Source organism: Ursus arctos, unplaced genomic scaffold (assembly GCF_023065955.2).
Source record: "Ursus arctos isolate Adak ecotype North America unplaced genomic scaffold, UrsArc2.0 scaffold_28, whole genome shotgun sequence".
Lineage (NCBI taxonomy): Eukaryota > Metazoa > Chordata > Mammalia > Carnivora > Ursidae > Ursus > Ursus arctos.
Window position 1 is genome coordinate 11,709,480 of NW_026622963.1, and position 18,285 is coordinate 11,727,764.

The 18,285-nt window shown below is 35.7% G+C and overlaps 1 protein-coding gene across 14 annotated transcripts in view; it reads left to right on the forward strand.

Annotated features, from left to right (window-relative positions):
• Positions 1–18,285, forward strand: part of SCAPER (S-phase cyclin A associated protein in the ER) — a 522,862-nt gene that overhangs the window by 179,033 nt on the left and 325,544 nt on the right. For all 14 annotated transcript variants that reach the window (XM_057303865.1, XM_048221477.2, XM_048221494.2 and 11 more), the window contains 3 exons: positions 10,241–10,322; positions 11,839–11,991; positions 12,538–12,645. In XM_057303865.1, coding sequence (XP_057159848.1) covers positions 10,241–10,322; positions 11,839–11,991; positions 12,538–12,645 — 343 coding nt within the window. The remainder of the gene's footprint in view (positions 1–10,240; positions 10,323–11,838; positions 11,992–12,537; positions 12,646–18,285) is intronic.

Consider the following 18,285-nt stretch of genomic DNA (forward strand, 5'->3'; position numbering starts at 1 on the left):
TGATTCAGCACTTACAAACAACACCAGATGCTCATCACAACTGCACTCCTTAATCCCCATCACCTACTTAACCCATCTCCCCGCCCAGCTCCCCTCCTATAACCATCAGTTTGTTCTCTATACTTACGAGTCTGATTTCTTGATTTTCTTCTCTCTTTTTTCCCCCATGTTTGTTTGTTTTGTTTCTTAAATTCCACGTAAGAGTGATATCATATGGTGTTTGTCTTTCTCTGATTCATTTCACTTAGCATAATGCTCTCTAGCTCCATCCACTCTGTTGCAAATGGCAATATTTCATTCTTTTTTACAGCTGAATAATATTCCATTGCATATATATATACCGCATCTTCTTTATCCATTCATCTGTCGATGGGCATCTGGGCTCTTTCCATAATTTGCTATTATTGATAATGATGCTATAAACATCAGGGTGCATTTATCCCTTCTAATTAGTATTTTTGTTTCCTTTCGGTAAATATCTGTTAGTGCATGCTAGATTGTAGGGTAGTTCTGTTTTTAACTTTTGAAGGAACCTCCATACTGTCTTCCATAGTGGCTGCACCAGTTTGCATTCCCACCAACAGTCCTCGCCAACGCCTGTTGTTTCCTGTGTTAATTTTAGCCATTCTGACAGGTTTGAGGTAATAACTCATTGTAGTTTTAATTTCTATTGTCCCTGATGATGAGTGATGTTGAGCATCTTTTTTTTTTTTTTAAGATTTTATTTATTTATTTGACAGAGATAGAGACAGCCAGCGAGAGAGGGAACACAGCAGGGGGAGTGTGAGAGGAAGAAGCAGGCTCATAGCAGAGGAGCCTGATGTGGGGCTCGATCCCATAACGCCGGGATCATGCCCTGAGCCGAGGGCAGACGCTTAACCGCTGTGCCACCCAGGCGCCCCTGTTGAGCATCTTTTCTTATGTCTGTTGGCCATCTGGATGTCTTCTTTGGAAAAATGTCTATTCATGTCTTCTACCCATTTTTAACTGGATTATTTGGTTTTTGGGTGTTGAATTTTAAGTTCTTTATAGATACTGGATACTAACCCTTTATCAGATATGTCCTTTGCAAATACCTTCTCCCATTCTGCTGGTTGCTTTTTAGTTTTGTTGATTGTTTCCTTCACTGTGCAGAAGCTTTTTATTTTGATGAAGTCCCAATAGTTTATTTTTGCTTTTGTTTTGCTTGCCTCAGGAGACGTATTTAGTAAGAAGTTGTTGTGGCTGATGTCAGAGGTTACTGCCTGTGTTGTTCTCTAGGATTTTGATGGTTTCAGGTCTCACATTTAGATCTTTAATCCATTTTGAATTTGTGTCCATGTGTGGTGTAAGAGAGTGGTCCTAGTTTTATTCTTTTGAATGTTGCTGTCCAGTTTTCCCAGTACCATTTGTTGAAGAGATTGGGGTTTTTTTCAATTGGATATTCTTTCCTGCTTTGTTGAAGATTAATTGACTATACATTTTTGGGTTCGTTTCTGGGATTTCTGTTCTGTTCTATGGATGTATGTGTCAGTTTTTATGCCAGTACAATACGGTCTTGATCACTACAACTTTGTAATAGCACTTGAAGTCTGGAATTGTGGTGCCTCCAGCTTTGCTTTTCTTTTTCAAGATTGCTTTGGCTATTTGGGGTGTTTTTGTGTTCCATACAAATTTTAGGATTGTTTTTTTCTAGCTCTGTGAAAAATGCTGGTAGTATTTTGATAGGCATTGCATTAAATATGTAATTGCTTTGGGTAATATAGACATTTTTACAGTATTTGTTTTTTCAGTCCATGAGCATGGAATGTTTTTCCATTTCTTTGTGTCATCTTCAATTTCTTTCATCAGAGTTTTAATAGTTTTCAGAGTCCATCTGTGGTTAGGGTTATTCCTAGGGATCTTATGGTTTTTGGTACAGTTGTAAATGGAATTAATTCATTGATTCCTCTTTCTCCTCCTTCATTATTGGTATATAAAAATGCAGCAGATTTCTGTATGTTGATTTAGTATCCTGCAACTTTACTGAATTTGTGTATTAGTTCTAGCAACTTTTTGGTGGAATCTTTTGGGCTTTCCATATAGAGTACCATGTCATCTGCAGATAGTGAAAGTTTTAAATTCTTCCTTGCTGATCTCGATGCCTTTTATTTCTTTTTGTTGTCTGATTGCTGAGGCTAGGCCTTCCAGTACTATGTTGGACAACAGTGGTGAGAGTGGATATCCCTGGCTTGTTCCTGACCATAGAGGAGAAGCTCTCAGTTTTTCCCTATTGAGGATGATATTAGCTCTGGGTTTTTCTATATGGCTGTTACTGTGTTGAGGTATGTTTCCTTTAAACCTACTTTATGGAGAATTTTTATCAGTAATGGGTGTTGTACTTTGTCAAGTGCTTTTTTTGCCTGTATTGAAAGGATCATACGGTTCTTTTTCTTTAATGTGGTGTATCACGTTGATTGATTTGCAAATATTGGACCACCCTTGCAGCCCAGGTATAAATCCCACTTGATCATGGTGTATGATTCTTTTAATGTACCGTTTGATTCAATTTGCTTGTATTTTTTTGAGAACTTTTGCATCCATGTTCATCAGGGATGTTGGCCTGTAGTTCTCCTTTTTAGTGGAGACTTTGTCGGGTTTTGCTGTCAGGGTAATGCTGGCCTCATAGAATGAATTTCGAAGTTTTCCTTCCATTTATGTTTTTGGAATAGTTTGAGAAGAATAGGTATTAACTCTTTAAATGTTTGATAGAATTCCCCTATGAAGCAGTCAGGCCTCAGACTTCTGTTGTTTGGGAGATTTTTTATTACTGATTCAGTTTCTTTACTGGTTATTGGTATGTTCAAGTTTTCTGTTTTCTTCCTGTTTCAGTTTTGCTGGTTCATGTTTCTAGGAATTTATCAATTTTTTCCAGGTTGTCCGGTTTGTTGGATATAATTTTCTATAATATTCTCCTAGAAATTTTTTTTGTACAAATTTGTTTGTATTTCTGTGGTGTTATTTCTCCTTTCATTTGTAATTTTATTTACTTGGGTCCTTTTCTTCTTGATAAGTCAGAAAGAAAGGGTTCATCAAATTTATTAATTTTTTATTACTTTTTTAAAAAAAGATTTATTTGAGAGCAAGAGAACAGGGGGGAGGGGCAGAGAGAGAGGGAAAGAAGTCCCAAGCAGACTCTGCGCTAAGCATGGAGCCTGATGCAGCGCTCATGCTCATGACCCTGAGATCACATCCTGAGCTGAAACCAAGAGTTGGTCACTTAAACAACTGATCCACCCATGTGCCCCTATTTTATTATGTTTTCTAAGAACGAGGTTCTAGTTCATTGATCTGTCCTATTGTTTTTTTAGTTTCTATGTTATTTATTTCTGCTCCAATATTGGCATTGTATTGAACGTATAAATTAATGTGCAGAGATTGATATTTTTGAAATTGAGTCTTCCAGTTATTTTAGTTTATGAACAGACTACTAAATGTTTTTTCTACTTGTTTAAATCTTGAAAACTATCTTAATATGAACTGTAAATTTTTAAATGATCACAATAGTATATTTTATATTATGTATACATTAATAAAATATGTACAAAACCTGTTTATAAAAATGTTATAAATAAGGTTTATAATATATAATTTATAGTACATAAATATACAGTTTGTAATATAAAGTAGTTTTATAAATGTTTTTAAAGATTTTTTTTTACTTGAAGTAGTTTTTTTTTTAATGATTTTTTATTATATTATGTTAGTCACCATACAGTACATCCCTGGTTTTTGATGTAAAGTTCGATGATTCATTAATTGGGTAGAACACCCAGTGCACCATGCAATACGTGCCCTCCTTACTACCCATCACCAGTCCATCCCATTCCCCCACCCCCTTCCCCTCTGAAGCCCTCAGTTTGTTTCTCAGAGTCCATAGTCTCTCATGCTTCATTCCCCCTTCTGATTACCCCCCTTTCTTTATCCCTTTCTTCTCCTACCGATCTTCCTAGTTCTTATGTTCCATAGATGAGAGAAATCATATGATAATTGTCTTTCTCTGCTTGGCTTATTTCACTTAGCACTATCTCCTCCAGTGCCGTCCATGTTGCAGCACATGTTGAAAACTCGTTCTTTCTGATAGCTGAGTAATATTCCATTGTATATATGGACCACAACTTCTTAATCCAGTCATCTGTTGAAGGGCATCTCGGTTCCTTCCATGATTTAGCTATTGTGGACAATGCTGCTATGAACATTGGGGTGCATATGCCCTTCTTTTCACTACATCTGTATCTTTGGGATAAATACCCAGTAGTGCAATTGCTGGATCCATAGGGTAGCTCAATTTTTAACTTTTTAAGGGACCTCCACACTGTTTTCCAGGGTCGCTGTACCAATTTGCATTCCCACCAACAATGTAAGAGGGATCCCCTTTCTCCACATCCTCTCCAACAATTGTTGTTTCCTGCCTTGTCAATTTTTGCCATTTCTCTGATGGCTAATGAGTTTGAACATTTTTTCATGTGTCTGTTAGCCATTTGTATGTCTTCATTGGAAAAGTGTCTGTTCATATCTTCTGCCCATTTTTTGATTTGTTTATTTGTTTCTCATGTATTGAGTTTGAGAAGTTCTTTGTAGATCTTGGATAAGTCTTTTATCTCTAGCATCATATGAAATATATTCTCCCATTCCGTGGGCTGACTCTTAGTTTTTTTGACTGTTTCCTTGGCTGTGCAGAAGCTTTTTATCTTGATGAAGTCCCACAAGTTCATTTTTTCTGTTGTTTCTCTTGCCTTTGGAGATGTGTCATGAAGAAGGTTGCTTTGGCCGATGTCGTAGAGGTGGCTGCCTAGGATTCCTGTCTCACATCGAGGTCTTTCATCCATTTGGAGTTTACCTTTGTGTATGCTGTGAGAGAGTGGTCAAGTTTCATTCTTTTGCATGTAGCTGTCCAATTTTCCCAGTACCATTTATTGAAGAGACTGTCTTTTTTCACTGGATGTTTTTTCCTGCTTTATCAAAGATTAGTTGCCCAAAGAGCCGAGGGTCCATTTCTGGGTTCTCTCTTCTGTTCCATTGGTCTATGTGTCTGTTTTTGTGCCAGTACCATGCTGTCTTTGTGATCACAGCTTTGTAGTACAGCTCGAAATCTGGCAACATGATGCCCCCAGCTTTGTTTTTCCTTTTCAACAGTTCCTTGGTGATTTGGGGCCTTTTCTGGTTCCATACAAATTTAAGGACTATTTGTTCCAGTTCTTTGAAAAATGTCCTCGGTATTTTGATCGGGATAGCATTGAAAGTGTAGATTGCTCTGGGTAGCATGGACATTATAACTATGTTTATTCTTCCCATCCACGAGCATGGAATATTTTTCCATCTTTTTGTGTCTTCCTCAATGTCTTTAAAGAGTGATTTATAGTTTCTAGAATATAGATCCTTTACGTCTCTGGTTAATTCCAAGGTAACGTATGGTTTTTGGTGCTATTGTAAATGGAATGGATTCCCTAATTTCTCTTTCTTCAGTTTCATTGTTCGTGTATAGAAATGCAACTGATTTCTGAGCATTGATTTTGTATCCCGCCACATTACTGAATTGCTTTATAATTTCTAATAGTTTGGGAGTGGATTCTTTTGGGTTGTCCATATAGAGTATCATGTCATCTGCGAAGAGAGACAGTTTGACTTCTTTGCCGATTTGGATACCTTGTATCCCTTTTTGTTGTCTGATTGCTGTTGCAAGGACTTCTATGTTGAATAATAGTGGTGAGAGTAGGCATCCTTGTCATGTTCCTGATCTTAAGGGAAAGGCTCCCAGCTTTTCCCCATTGAGAAAGATATTTGTTGTAGGCTTTTCATAGATGGCTTTTATGAGATTGAGAAATGTACCCTCTATTCTTACACCCTGAAGGGTTTTAATCAGGAAAGATGCTGTATTTTGTCAAATGCTTTTTCTGCATCTATTGAGAGAATCATATGATTTTTTAATTTTTCCTTCTGGATAAAATCTATGACAATGATTGATTTGCGAATGTTGAACCACCCTTGCATCCCAGGGATGAATCCCACTTGGTCATGATGGATAATCCTTTTAATGTCTGTTGGATTCTATTAGCCAGGATCTTGTTGAGGATTTTGGCGTCCATTTTCATTAGGGAAATCAGTCTGTAATTCTCCTTTTTGTTGGGGTCTTTGCCTGATTTGGGGATCAAAGTAATATTGGCCTCATAGAATGAGTTTGGTAGCTTTCCTTCTGTTTCTATTTTTAAAAATAGCTTTAGGAGAATAGGTATTATTTCTTCTTTGAATGTTTGGTAGAATTCCCCAGGAAAACCATCCGGGCCTGGAGTTTTGTTTTTTGGAATTTGTTTATCACTGACTCAATCTCTTCATAATTAATTGGCCTGTTTGAAAAATCAATTTCTTCCTGTTTCAGTCTTGGTAGCTTATAGGTTTCCAGGAAGTCCTCCATCTCTTCCAGATTGCTTAATTTATTGGCATAAAGCTATTGATAAAAGTTTCTAATCTTCCAATTTCATTGGTGTTCGTTGTGACCTCTACTTTTTCATTTATAATTTTATTAATTTGGGTCCTTTCTCTATTCTTTTGGATAAGTCTTGTCAGTGGTCTGTCAATTTTATTGATTCTCTCAAAGAACCAGCTTCTAGTTCTGTTGATCTGCTCTACTGTACTCCTGGTTTCTAATTCATTGATTTCTGCTCTAATCTTGGGCAGCTGCTTCCTTGTGCATGGAATAGGCCTGTCCCTCTGTTGCTGCTCCAGCTTCTTTAGGTGAGAATATAAAAAGTGCATTTTAGATTTTTCTATTCTTTTGAGTGAGGCTTAGATGGCTATGTATTTCCCCCTTAGGACTGCCTTTGCAGTATCCCATAGGTTTTGGACCGTTGTGTTTTCATTCTTGTTGGTCTCCATAAATTGTTTAAATTGATTTTTGATTTCCTGGTTTATCGAATCATTCCTGAGCAGGTTGGTTCTTAGTCTCCAAGTGTTTGAGTTCCTTCCAAATTTTTCCTTGTGGTTGAGTTCCAATTTCAAAGCATTGTGGTCTGAGAATATGCAGGGAATAATTTCATTCTTTTGGTGTCGGTTGAGACCTGTTTTGTGTCCCAGAACATGGTCTATTCTTGAGAATGTTCCATGGGCATTAGAAAAGAATGAGTATTCTTTGGTTCTGGGGTGTACTGTTCTATATATATCTATGAGGTCCAACTCGTTGAGTATAGCATTCAAAGCCCTTGTTTCTTTGTCGGTTTTCTGTATGGGTGCTGTGTCTATTTCTGATAGTGGAGTGTTGAGGTCCCCTACTATTAATGTATTTTTATTTATATGTCTCTTTATTCTGGTTAAGAGTTGGCTTGTGTATCTTGCTGCTCCCCTTTTGGGGGCATATATATTGATAATTGTCATATCCACTTGTTGGATACATCCTTTAAGAATAATACAGTACACTTCTGTGTCTCAAACTATAGTCTTTAGTTTAAAATCCAATCTGTCTCATATGAGAATTGCTACCCCAGCTTTCTTTTGAGGTCCATTGGCGTGGAAGATGGTATTCCATCCCTTACGTTCAATTTGAGTGTATCTTTAGGTTCAAAATGAGTCTCTTGTAGACAGCAAATGGATGGGTCATGTCTTTTTATCCAATCTGCGACCCTGTGGCATTTTATGGGAGCAGTAAGGCCATTTATAGTGAGACTGATTATTGAGAGATATGATTTTAATGATGCCATGTTGCCTGTAAAGTCTTTGTTTCTATCGATTGTGACTTTCTGTTCTGTATCACTCTTGGGGCCTTTTTACTTTTATAGGACCCCCCCTTAAAATCTCTTGTAGAGCTGGTTTAAAACTCTTATTTTAGTTTTGTTTAGTGGTTCCTCTCTTTATTAAAATATTTATCTTGACTTACGACAATCTACTCTTGATTATAACTAACTTAATTTTAGTAAAATAGAGCAACTTTGTTCCATTATAGTTCTGTAGCCTTTTCCTCATGTTATTATTGTCACATAAAGTACATCTATATATGTAATAAACTCAACAATGCAGTGTTATAATTATCTCTTTATGTAGTGCCACATTTTTCAAAGAAATTAGAATGAGAGAGAAAATATATTTATATGTTCCTTTATACTTATTAGCATATTTACCATTTCTGGTGTACTTCAGTTTTTTTGTGGATTCAGGTTACTTTTTGTCATAATGGCTTTTTAGCCACATGGACTTCTTCAGTATTTCTTGTAAGAGAGTTTTGCTGTGGTTGAATTACCTTGCTATTTGCTTATCTGGGAATATTTTGCCTTCATTTTGTTTTTGGTTTTTAAAATTTTTGTTATTGTAGTATATTTGACATTTTCCTTCATTTTAAGTGACAGTTTTGTTGGATACAGAGTTTCTAGTTTTATTCTTTTTTGTTTTCATTATTTTGAATCTTTTGACCTGTTTTTTTCTGATATAAAAGTTAGCCATTAATTATATTGGTTTTCTTCTGTATAAGGCTAATTGTTTTTTCCTTCCTGCTCTCCGGATTTTCTGTTGGTCTGTAATCAGTTTGACTATGATTTGTCTAGGTTAGTTCTCTTCGTGATTATTCAGTTCTGTATATAATCAAGTTTGGGAAGTGTTTGACCGTTATTTGTTCAGATATTTAATTGTCATTTCTATTCAGACATCTCTGATTTGTCACATTTTCTCAAACTTTCCATGGTTTTGATGACCTTAACAGTTTTGAATAGTGGTCAGGTATATTACAGAATGTCCCTTAAGTAGGGCTTGTCTGACATCTTCTGGTTAGATGGATGTTATAGCTTTTTGGGAGGAAGAACACAGAAGTAACTATGAATTACCATTTGTTCATGCTGTCAGTTTGAATTACCACTGATTTTGTTAACCTTGATCCCCTGGCTAAGATAGTGTTTGTCAGATTTCTCCATTGTATAGTTAACTCTAAAATTTTTTCTGTGCTGTCCTCCTTGGAAGCAAACCACTAAAAAAGCCAATGCTGAAAAAATGGGGACTTATTTTCTACCTCCTTGGGAGAATTCCTGCATAAATTATTTGCAATTCTTCTGGGACAGACGTTTGTCTGTTCTCTCCTACTTATTAAATGCTTTTTTAAATGTCAGTGTGGACTTACTGATATTTATTTTATATAAAAATAAATTTTATATGTTTATATAAAATTTATTTTTATATAAAATATTTTATATTGTGTATAAACCAAAATTATTTATTTTGTTGCTCAAAGCGTTCCAACTTTGGACATTGGGAGCGCTTTCATTTGGCCCCTGTGTCCCTTCAGCATACGTCATCATTTTATTTTTTGAGCACTTTCTTGCTCTTCTGGCACTGCAAGATCCTCCATACTCCAAACTTGTGTTTTCTCTGCCATTTGTCTAAGGATTCTTGGTTCCTTTTATTGGAAAAACTTTCCATTTCTCTTTTGAGGTTCCCTATTTGTTGAATCATTGTCATAATATTTTTCCTTAGTTTGGCATACTTTCTTTTAATTCTTTGAACGTATTTGTAACAGCTGTTTTGTAGTCTTTGTCTACTAAATACAGCATATGGCCTCATTCAGAGACCGTTTCAATTGACTGTTTTTTTCAAAGCCTGGTCATACTTCTTTGTATGTCTCATAATTTGTGATTGTTTCCTTTGCTTTACTTTTGTCTTTGTGAGTCTATGCCTTTTCTATTCATTTCTTGTGGTTTTAGTGTTTTTTTGGAAGGCAACAGAAATAAATATGTTTTTAACATGCCATATTTAAATGAGAGCTCCAGAGGTAATATTTATTTATTTATTTATTTATTATTTATTTTTTATAATGATATTTTTTTATTATGTTAGTCACCATACAGTACATCCTTGGTTTTTGATGTAAAGTTCCATGATTCATTACTTGCGTATAACACCCAGTGCACCATGCAGTACGTGCCCCCCTTAACACCCATCCCCAGCCTATCCCATTCCCCCACCACCCTCCCCTCTGAAGCCCTCAGTTTGTTTCTCAGAATCCATAGTAGTATTTAACCCCATACCTGGTGTGGGTCCAGAAACCTGTTTTTATAACTAAGAATTTGTGTTGTTTCTTAAACATTTTTTGAGCACTATATTTGGGACTTAGGCACTCAGAAGAGAATAATTAAAAAAAATAGTAACCCTTTAGAATATATAAGCCTATGTATCCCAATTGTATTTTTTAACCTCATGAGATTTGTTACTCCAAGCAGTTGAGTTTATAATTTTTACTATCTTCTCACAGAGATAGGGAAGAACGATTGGCTGCACTCACAGCTGCTCAGCAAGAAGCAATGGAAGAGCTGCAGAAGAAAATTCAGCTCAAAGTAAGGCTATTATATATTTTAATTTGAAATTCTAGAGCTTTCAGTGGAGCATGAGATTAAATTTTTTATTTATGGAATTGTGTAAAAATTTTAATTAATTTGTATTCTTAATATTTGAATAATGAGACTTACATGATTTAGTTATGATCACTTCTAACTCAGCTATCTAAAAACTAAATTTATTTTAGTACGATAAAGCAATGTGGAGAATAATTAAAGGAATTTTAACATTTCTTGTTTTTTACTAACCATTTTGTTAGTGACTTGAAGGCATTACTATTTGGCTTCTGATAATCATACTTTTAATTATGTACAAATAAACTAGAAGATGATTAGTGTAATTAGTTTTACTTGCTTTTCAGTGCTTGTGAATTGTGCAGTTGTAACTTGGGAAATTATGATAAACTGCTATTTTCTGGAAAATCTTTAGCATTAGTAATACAGTTTCTAGCAGTATATTTTACACTGTGTAACAATTATTTACATATTGTCTCCTCACGGAAATAGTATATTCCATAAGATAGAGGACCATATTTTATTATTTGTGTAGTCCTAGAACTTTTTTCATTCATTTAAATTTAATGCAGCAAAACTTTATTGAGCTTTGTGGTAGTTAAGGGGTACAGAGATAAGTAAGGCACGATCCTAAGTTTGAAGGTACTGTTAATCTAGTGTGAGATTCAGATGCTGATAATTTCCATATGGCTAGAGGTGCACTCGGCGTGCTATGGAAGTACAGATGAGGACACTTGGTCTAACATGAGCGGTTTCAGAAGTCAGAGGCAGCATTTTAGAGAATAACTCCTGAGTTGAAAGAGAGATGATTTTGATGGATAGAATAGGTAGGTTGGTTGGATGATATTTCCAGTCATATGAAAAAGTACGAGCATGGAGTCAGAAGTCTGGAATTATGTTTTTTCAGCTTGGTTGGTTTTTTTTTTGTTTTTTTTTGTTTTTGTTTTTGTTTTGTTTTTTGTGGGGGAAGTCACTGGAAGTGTAGAACAACCAGAAATGGTGTGGTGAAGTTAGTGTGGGTAGAGGTCTCTATCATGATGGGGTTCGTCTGTTATGAGGATAAGCTTGGTCTTTACATATGGGTCAGCATTTCCCATTGTGTGTTCCCTGAAGTGCTTCTCAAAAGTGTGTTGTAGTCAAATAAGTGTGTAATGTGTTGCTTAGCATAAGCGAGGTTTAGTTGAGTCATAGAGCACAGAATAGTTCTATGTTAAAAACCTGTTTAGCTTTATTTGATTTCAAATTTATTTGATGATAGACCTTTTCCACAAAACAATAATATCCCATGGTGTAGTTCTATGAAGCACACTTTAGGAGACATTACTCCATGCGGGAGATATTAAAGGGCTTTATGTAGATTCTTGTTCTTATTGTTCAAGTTAACACTGAATTAAGACATTATTCTTTTATTTTAGAAAATTTATTGGAAATACTGTTTTTTTAAGTTCTCAGTATAATTTGAATAATTTTTTATATTCTCACACTTTGACTTCATTCACAGCATGATGAAAGCATTCGAAGGCACATGGAACAGATTGAACAAAGAAAAGAAAAAGCTGCTGAGTTAAGTAGTGGGAGGCATGCAAATACTGATTATGCCCCCAAACTGACCCCTTATGAGAGAAAGAAGCAATGTTCCCTCTGTAATGTCCTGGTAGGTTGTTATTAATATTGTGATGATATAATTTATTACTAAAGTTTATTAAACTATGGAAATATATTCTCCCAGTCTTTTAAAATTCGTACTAAGGCATATAATGAGTACCATGGATTTCTGTCATGATTTTTATACAAAGGAAGTACTGGAAAAATAGTGTTGGCATTTAGGAGTAGCAGTGCAAAGTGCTGATGTAGGCAGTTGCTGCTGAAATGGCTATATACCTGCCTAATTATTAGCCCAAGCGATATTTTTGGGTACTTGGACCAAAAAATAAAAGAGCATTTTTAGTGCTGAAACTTGAACCTTGATACTTAGAAGAAATGCTATCCTGTTAAGATTGTCTACGAAGGCATGGGTTTTTTGACCATGTATCTTTTAGAGGATTCTCAGAATTGTGTTTTAAAGAAAATATTTTTAAGCCTACTATGTAAAGGCTAGAGTGATCTCAACTTGCATATAGTATACTGGCTTGAATATATAATATTTATAATTAGATATAATTTTATGTTGATTACAGTTGCTTTGATTTTATGCTTTTAGATCTCTTCAGAGGTGTATCTTTTTAGCCACATTAAAGGAAAAAAACACCAGCAAGCTGTGAGAGAGAACAGCAGCATCCAAGGGCGTGAACTTTCAGATGAAGAAGTGGTAAGCTTTACTTTTATTCATTGCATATTTATTGAATATCTAGTGTGCTGTCTTTTATTATAAAGAATTGCATGTTCATATGTGATTATTTGAAACTATAACATTTAATAACTACTAAAATATGGTATATAAATGTGCCAATTAAGTGTACATTTTAACAAACATAGGAATAATAATGTGATACTGTTATTTATATAATTTTAGTGCAAAAAATGTTAATCGTATTTTGATATTTTAATGTCAAAGAACTGGAGGGTATTATGCTAAATGAAATAAGCCGATGTGAGAAAGACAATTATCATACAGTTTCACTGAAATGTGGAATATAAAAAACAGAGCAGAGGATCATAAAGGAAGGGAGGGAAAACTGGATGGGAAGAAGTCAAAGAGGGAGACAAATCATGAGAAACTCTTAACTATGGGAAACAAACTGAGGGTTGTTTAAGAGAAGGTGGGTGGGGGGACGGGGTACCTTGGGTGAGACGCGTTAAGAGGGCACATGATATGAGGAGCACTGGGTGTTACACGCGACTGATGAATTGTTGAACACTGCATCTGAAAGTAACTATGTTTTGGCTAATTGAATTTAAATTAAAAAAATAGTAAAGGAAAGAATTGTTTAGTGATGCTCTACATTTCATATAAAATAGTTAACAATATAAATATCATATAAATTGATATTTTTGTATGAGTACAGTATTTAGAAGTTTTCAGAAATGCATTATTTATCTACCTATAATTCTTTATAATGGAATTTAGATTTGTATGAGTATTTTTATAAAGATTTACATTCAAGTGTTATCTAGACATGGATGATGACATTGCTAATCTATGAATTTGTTGGTTCTATTTGTAATAGCAAATTGCTAAAGCTACCCAAAGATGAGAATTCATATTTGTTGAGCATCTCGTAAGATGCCCAGGAAAGGTTCTTGTGGCTCTATGAGGGCACTACCTGTGTGTACATGCATGTGTGTGTTTAACTCCTTTTTTTCCCCAGTGTGACATATTAAGAGTACACAAATCTCAAGTATACAGCTTGATTAATTTTTACATATGTTTCACTCACGTGAAGTTATAGATTATTTCTTGTACCCCGGAAGGCTGTCAACTTGCATATAGTTGTGTCCCCAGACATGTCCCCAGAAGGTTACTTGTTTCTGACTCTAGTACCATCTTCGCTTTTTCTGTTCTGGAACTTTATAAATGGTATCAGTTAGGATGAACTTTTCGTATCTGGTTTCTTTCACCCATCCCTAACTCTGTGAGGTTGATGTTTAATGTTTATATGAAGCTATAGTTCATTCTTTTTCTTAGCGTTTTGTCAGTGCTTTCTAGGCAAAGACCATCAAACACATCTGTAGTTGAATAAAATTGGGTTTTATTAACTTACGAAAAGAATGGAAAATGTATGCTTTGGGGAGTTATGGAGCTTCTCAATAAGGTGTTAAAAAGAACTTATTATAGTATTTGGGTTTTTGCTAGGTGATTTGGTTGGGGAGGGGAGAGTTCAAGGACTTGGGGCTTTGGTCTGGATTGAATGCTGTCTGGAAGCATGGGTAATTTTGTGGTTGTTTTTTTCTTTTTTTTTTTTTTTTAGATTTATATCTACTTCACTTTATTAGTGATTTTTTTTTTAGAGGCAAATACGATTTTTTTTTTGATGTAAAGTTCGATGATTCAAGAGTTGCGTATAACACCCAGTTCACCATGCAATACGTGCCCTCCTGACTACCCATCACCAGCCTATCCCATTCCCTAACCCCTCTACCCTCCGAAGCCCTCAGTTCTTTTCTCAGAGTCCATACTCTCTCATGCTTCATTCCCCCTTCTGATTACGCCTCCTTTCTTTATCCGTTTCTTCTCCTACCGATCTTCCTAGTTCTTATGTTCCATAGATGAGAGAAACCATATGATAATTGTCTTTCTCTGCTTGACTTATTTCACTTAGCATTATCTCCTCCAGTGCCGTCCATGTTGCAGCAAATGTTGAGAAATCGTTCTTTCTGATGGCTGAATAATATTCCATTGTATATATGGACCACAACTTCTTTTTTTATTTATTTTTATATTTTTTTATTATATTATGTTAGTCACCATACAGTACATACCTGGTTTTTGATGTAAAGTTCGATGATTCATTAGTTGCATATAACACCCAGTGTACCATGCAATACGTGCCCTCCTTACTACCCATCACCAGCCTATCCCATTCCCCCACCCCTCTACCCTCCGAAGCCCTCAGTTCTTTTCTCAGAGTCCATAGTCTCTCATGCTTCATTCCCCCTTCTGATTACCCCTTCTTTATCCCTTTCTTCTCCTACCGATCTTCCTAGTTCTTATGTTCCAAAAATGAGTGAAACCATATGATAATTGTCTTTCTCTGCTTGACTTATTTCACTTAGCATTATCTCCTCCAGTGCCGTCCATGTTGCAGCAAATGTTGAGAAATCATTCTTTTTTTAGCTGAGTAATATTCCATTGTATATACGGACCACAGCCTCTTAATCCAGTCATCTGTTGAAGGGCATCTCGGCTACTTCCATGATTTAGCTATTGTGGACAGAGCTGCTATGAACATTAGGGTGCATATGGCCCTTCTCTTCACTACGTCTGTATCTTTGGGGTAAATGCCCAGTAGTGCAATGGCTGGATCATAGGGTAGCTCAATTTTTAACTTTTTAAGGGACCTCCACACTGTTTTCCAGAGTGGCTGTACCAACTTGCATTCCCACCAACAATGTAGGAGGGATCCCCTTTCTCCACATCCTCTCCAGCAATTGTTGTTTCTTGCCTTGTCAATTTTTGCCATTCTAACTGGCGTAAGGTGGTATCTTAGTGTGGTTTTGATTTGAATTTCCCTGATGGCTTATGATTTTGAACATTTTTTCATGTGTCTGTTAGCCATTTGTATGTCTTCATTGGAAAAGTGTCTGTTCATATCTTCTGCCCATTTTGTGATTTGTTTATTTGTTTCTCGTGTATTGAGTTTGAGAAGTTTTTTGTAGATCTTGGATACCAGTCTTTTATCTGTAGCATCATTTGCAAATATATTCTCCCATTCCGTGGGCTGCCTCTTAGTTTTTTTGACTGTTTCCATGGCTGTGCAGAAGCTTTTTATTTTGATGAGGTCCCACAAGTTCATTTTATCGTTTGTTTCTCTTGCCTTTGGAGATGTGTCATGAAAAAGTTTGCTGTGGCCGATGTCGTAGAGGTTGCTGCCTATGTTCTTCTCTAGGATTTTGATGGATTCCCGTCTCACATCGAGGTCTTTCGTCCATTTAGAGTTTATCTTTGTGTATGGTGTGAGAGAGTGGTCAAGTTTCATTCTTTTGCATGTAGCTGACCAATTTTCCCAGCACCATTTATTGAAGAGACTGTCTTTTTTCCACTGGATGTTTTTTCCTGCTTTTTCAAAGATTAGTTGCCCAAAGAGCCAAGGGTCCATTTCTGGGTTGTCTCTTCTGTTCCATTGGTCTATGTGTCTGTTTTTGTGCCAGTACCATGCTGTCTTTCTGATCACAGCTTTGTAGTACAGCTTGAGCTTTGTTTTTCCTTTTCAACAATTCCTTGGCAATTCGGGGCCTTTTCTGGTTCCATACAAATATAAGGGCTGTTTGTTCCAGTTCCTTGAAAAATGTCCTCGGTATTTTGATCGGGATAGCTTGAAAGTGTAGAATGCTCTGGGTAGCATGGACATTTTAACTATGTTAATTCTTCCGATCCATGAGCATGGAATATTTTTCCATCTTTTTGTGTCTTCCTCAATGTCTTTAAAGAGTGATTTGTAGTTTCTAGAATATAGGTCCTTTACGTCTCTGGTTAATTCCAAGGTAACGTATGATTTTTGGTGCTATTGTAAATGGGATGGATTCCCTAATTTCTCTTTCTTCAGTTTCATTGTTCGTGTATAGAAATGCAACTGATTTCTGAGCATTGATTTTGTATCCCACCACATTACTGAATTGCTCTATGAATTCTAATAGTTTGGGAGTGGATTCTTTTGGGTTTTCCATATAGAGTATTATGTCATCTGCGAAGAGAGACAGTTTGACTTCTTCTTTGCCAATATGGATACCTTTTATCCCTTTTTGTTTTCTGATTGCTGTTGCGAGGACCTCTAGTACTATGTTGAATAATAGTGGCGAGAGTGGGCATCCTTGTCATGTTCCTGATCTTAAGGGAAAGGCTTTCAGCTTTTCCTCATTCAGAATGATATTTGCTGTAGGCTTTTCATAGATGGTTTTTATGAAATTGAGGAGTGTACCCTCTATCCCTACACTATGAAGGGTTTTACTCAGGAAAGGATGCTGTATTTTGTCAAGTGCTTTTTCTGCATCTATTGAGAGGATCATATGATTTTTGGCTTTTTTCTTGTTGATAAAGTCTATCACACTGATAGATTTGCGAATGTTGAACCACCCTTGCATCCCAGGGATGAATCCCACTTGGTCATGATGGATAATCCTTTTAATGTTCTGTTGGATTCAATTAGCAACGATCTTGTTGAGAATTTTGGCGTCCATATTCATTAGGGAAATCCGTCTGTAATTCTCCTTTTTGATGGGGTGTTTGCCTGGTTTGGGGATCAAGGTTGCTTCTTTAATAAATCAGTAAATCTTAGCTGGGATCTCGAAGCCACTGTTTTTTCCTGAGTTTCTGGACCTGACCAATGCTTAAAGGAAAATTGCACACAGTTATTCGGGCTTACTTCTCTATGATTTTCTCCTTTTGAGGATTTTCCCCCTCAAGTTCCAATCGCTTCAGCAGCTCAAAACCAAGTTCTGTCTTTTCAGCTCAGTAAGGCTGCTACTTTCAGCTTGCACTGTTCTCCCATGCCACAAATAGGCACAAGCCATTAAGGAAAAATCCACAGTGAAAGTGGAGCTCATCTGATGTGCTTCCTTTCTGTTAGGGATCATGGTCTCTCAAGTCCTGGCTCTGTTGGCTGTTCTTTAATGCCTTCAAATTGATGTTTTATATATATTTTGTGCCAGATTTTGAGTTGGAAAATGGCCCAGTATAAGCCAGTTCACCGTGGCTGGAATTGGAAGTCTCCTAACGTTTAATTGCTCTATATCCATTGTTCGGCATAACACTTGACACATAGTAAGGTATTTAATAAAAGCTCATTGAGCTGAGTTGAACTGAAAGGTTATACAGAATGGCTTTAGATATCATTAATAAAACATTTAATTAATTATCTATTTAGTTTACCTCAAATAAATTTTTGTCCTTTACTCAAATTGTATGGGTATTTTTAGAGTGAATACTAAGGATTTTTTTTTACTTGCATCATTCATATAATTATCTCCATTTACTATTTTAAGTTTGCTGTTTAGAACTAGAGTCATGCCACTAGTGTGTATGCCACTTATGTGTATGCCACTTTGAAAAAATCTTAATTTGTTTTCATTAGTTAGAATTTAATTATTCCATTACAAATGAAATTCTTCCATTTATAAAAATTATTTGTAATTGAGTTCTCTTAATTAAAAAGCTACATTATTTAATTTATAACAAATTGTTTAAAAATTTTCTGGAGTATTGCTGTTATGTAAATTGAAATCTAAATTTTATGTGTTTTCAATGAGAAAAGTTGAGAAGGAAAGAATATTTAGTTCATGCAATTTGGAAGAA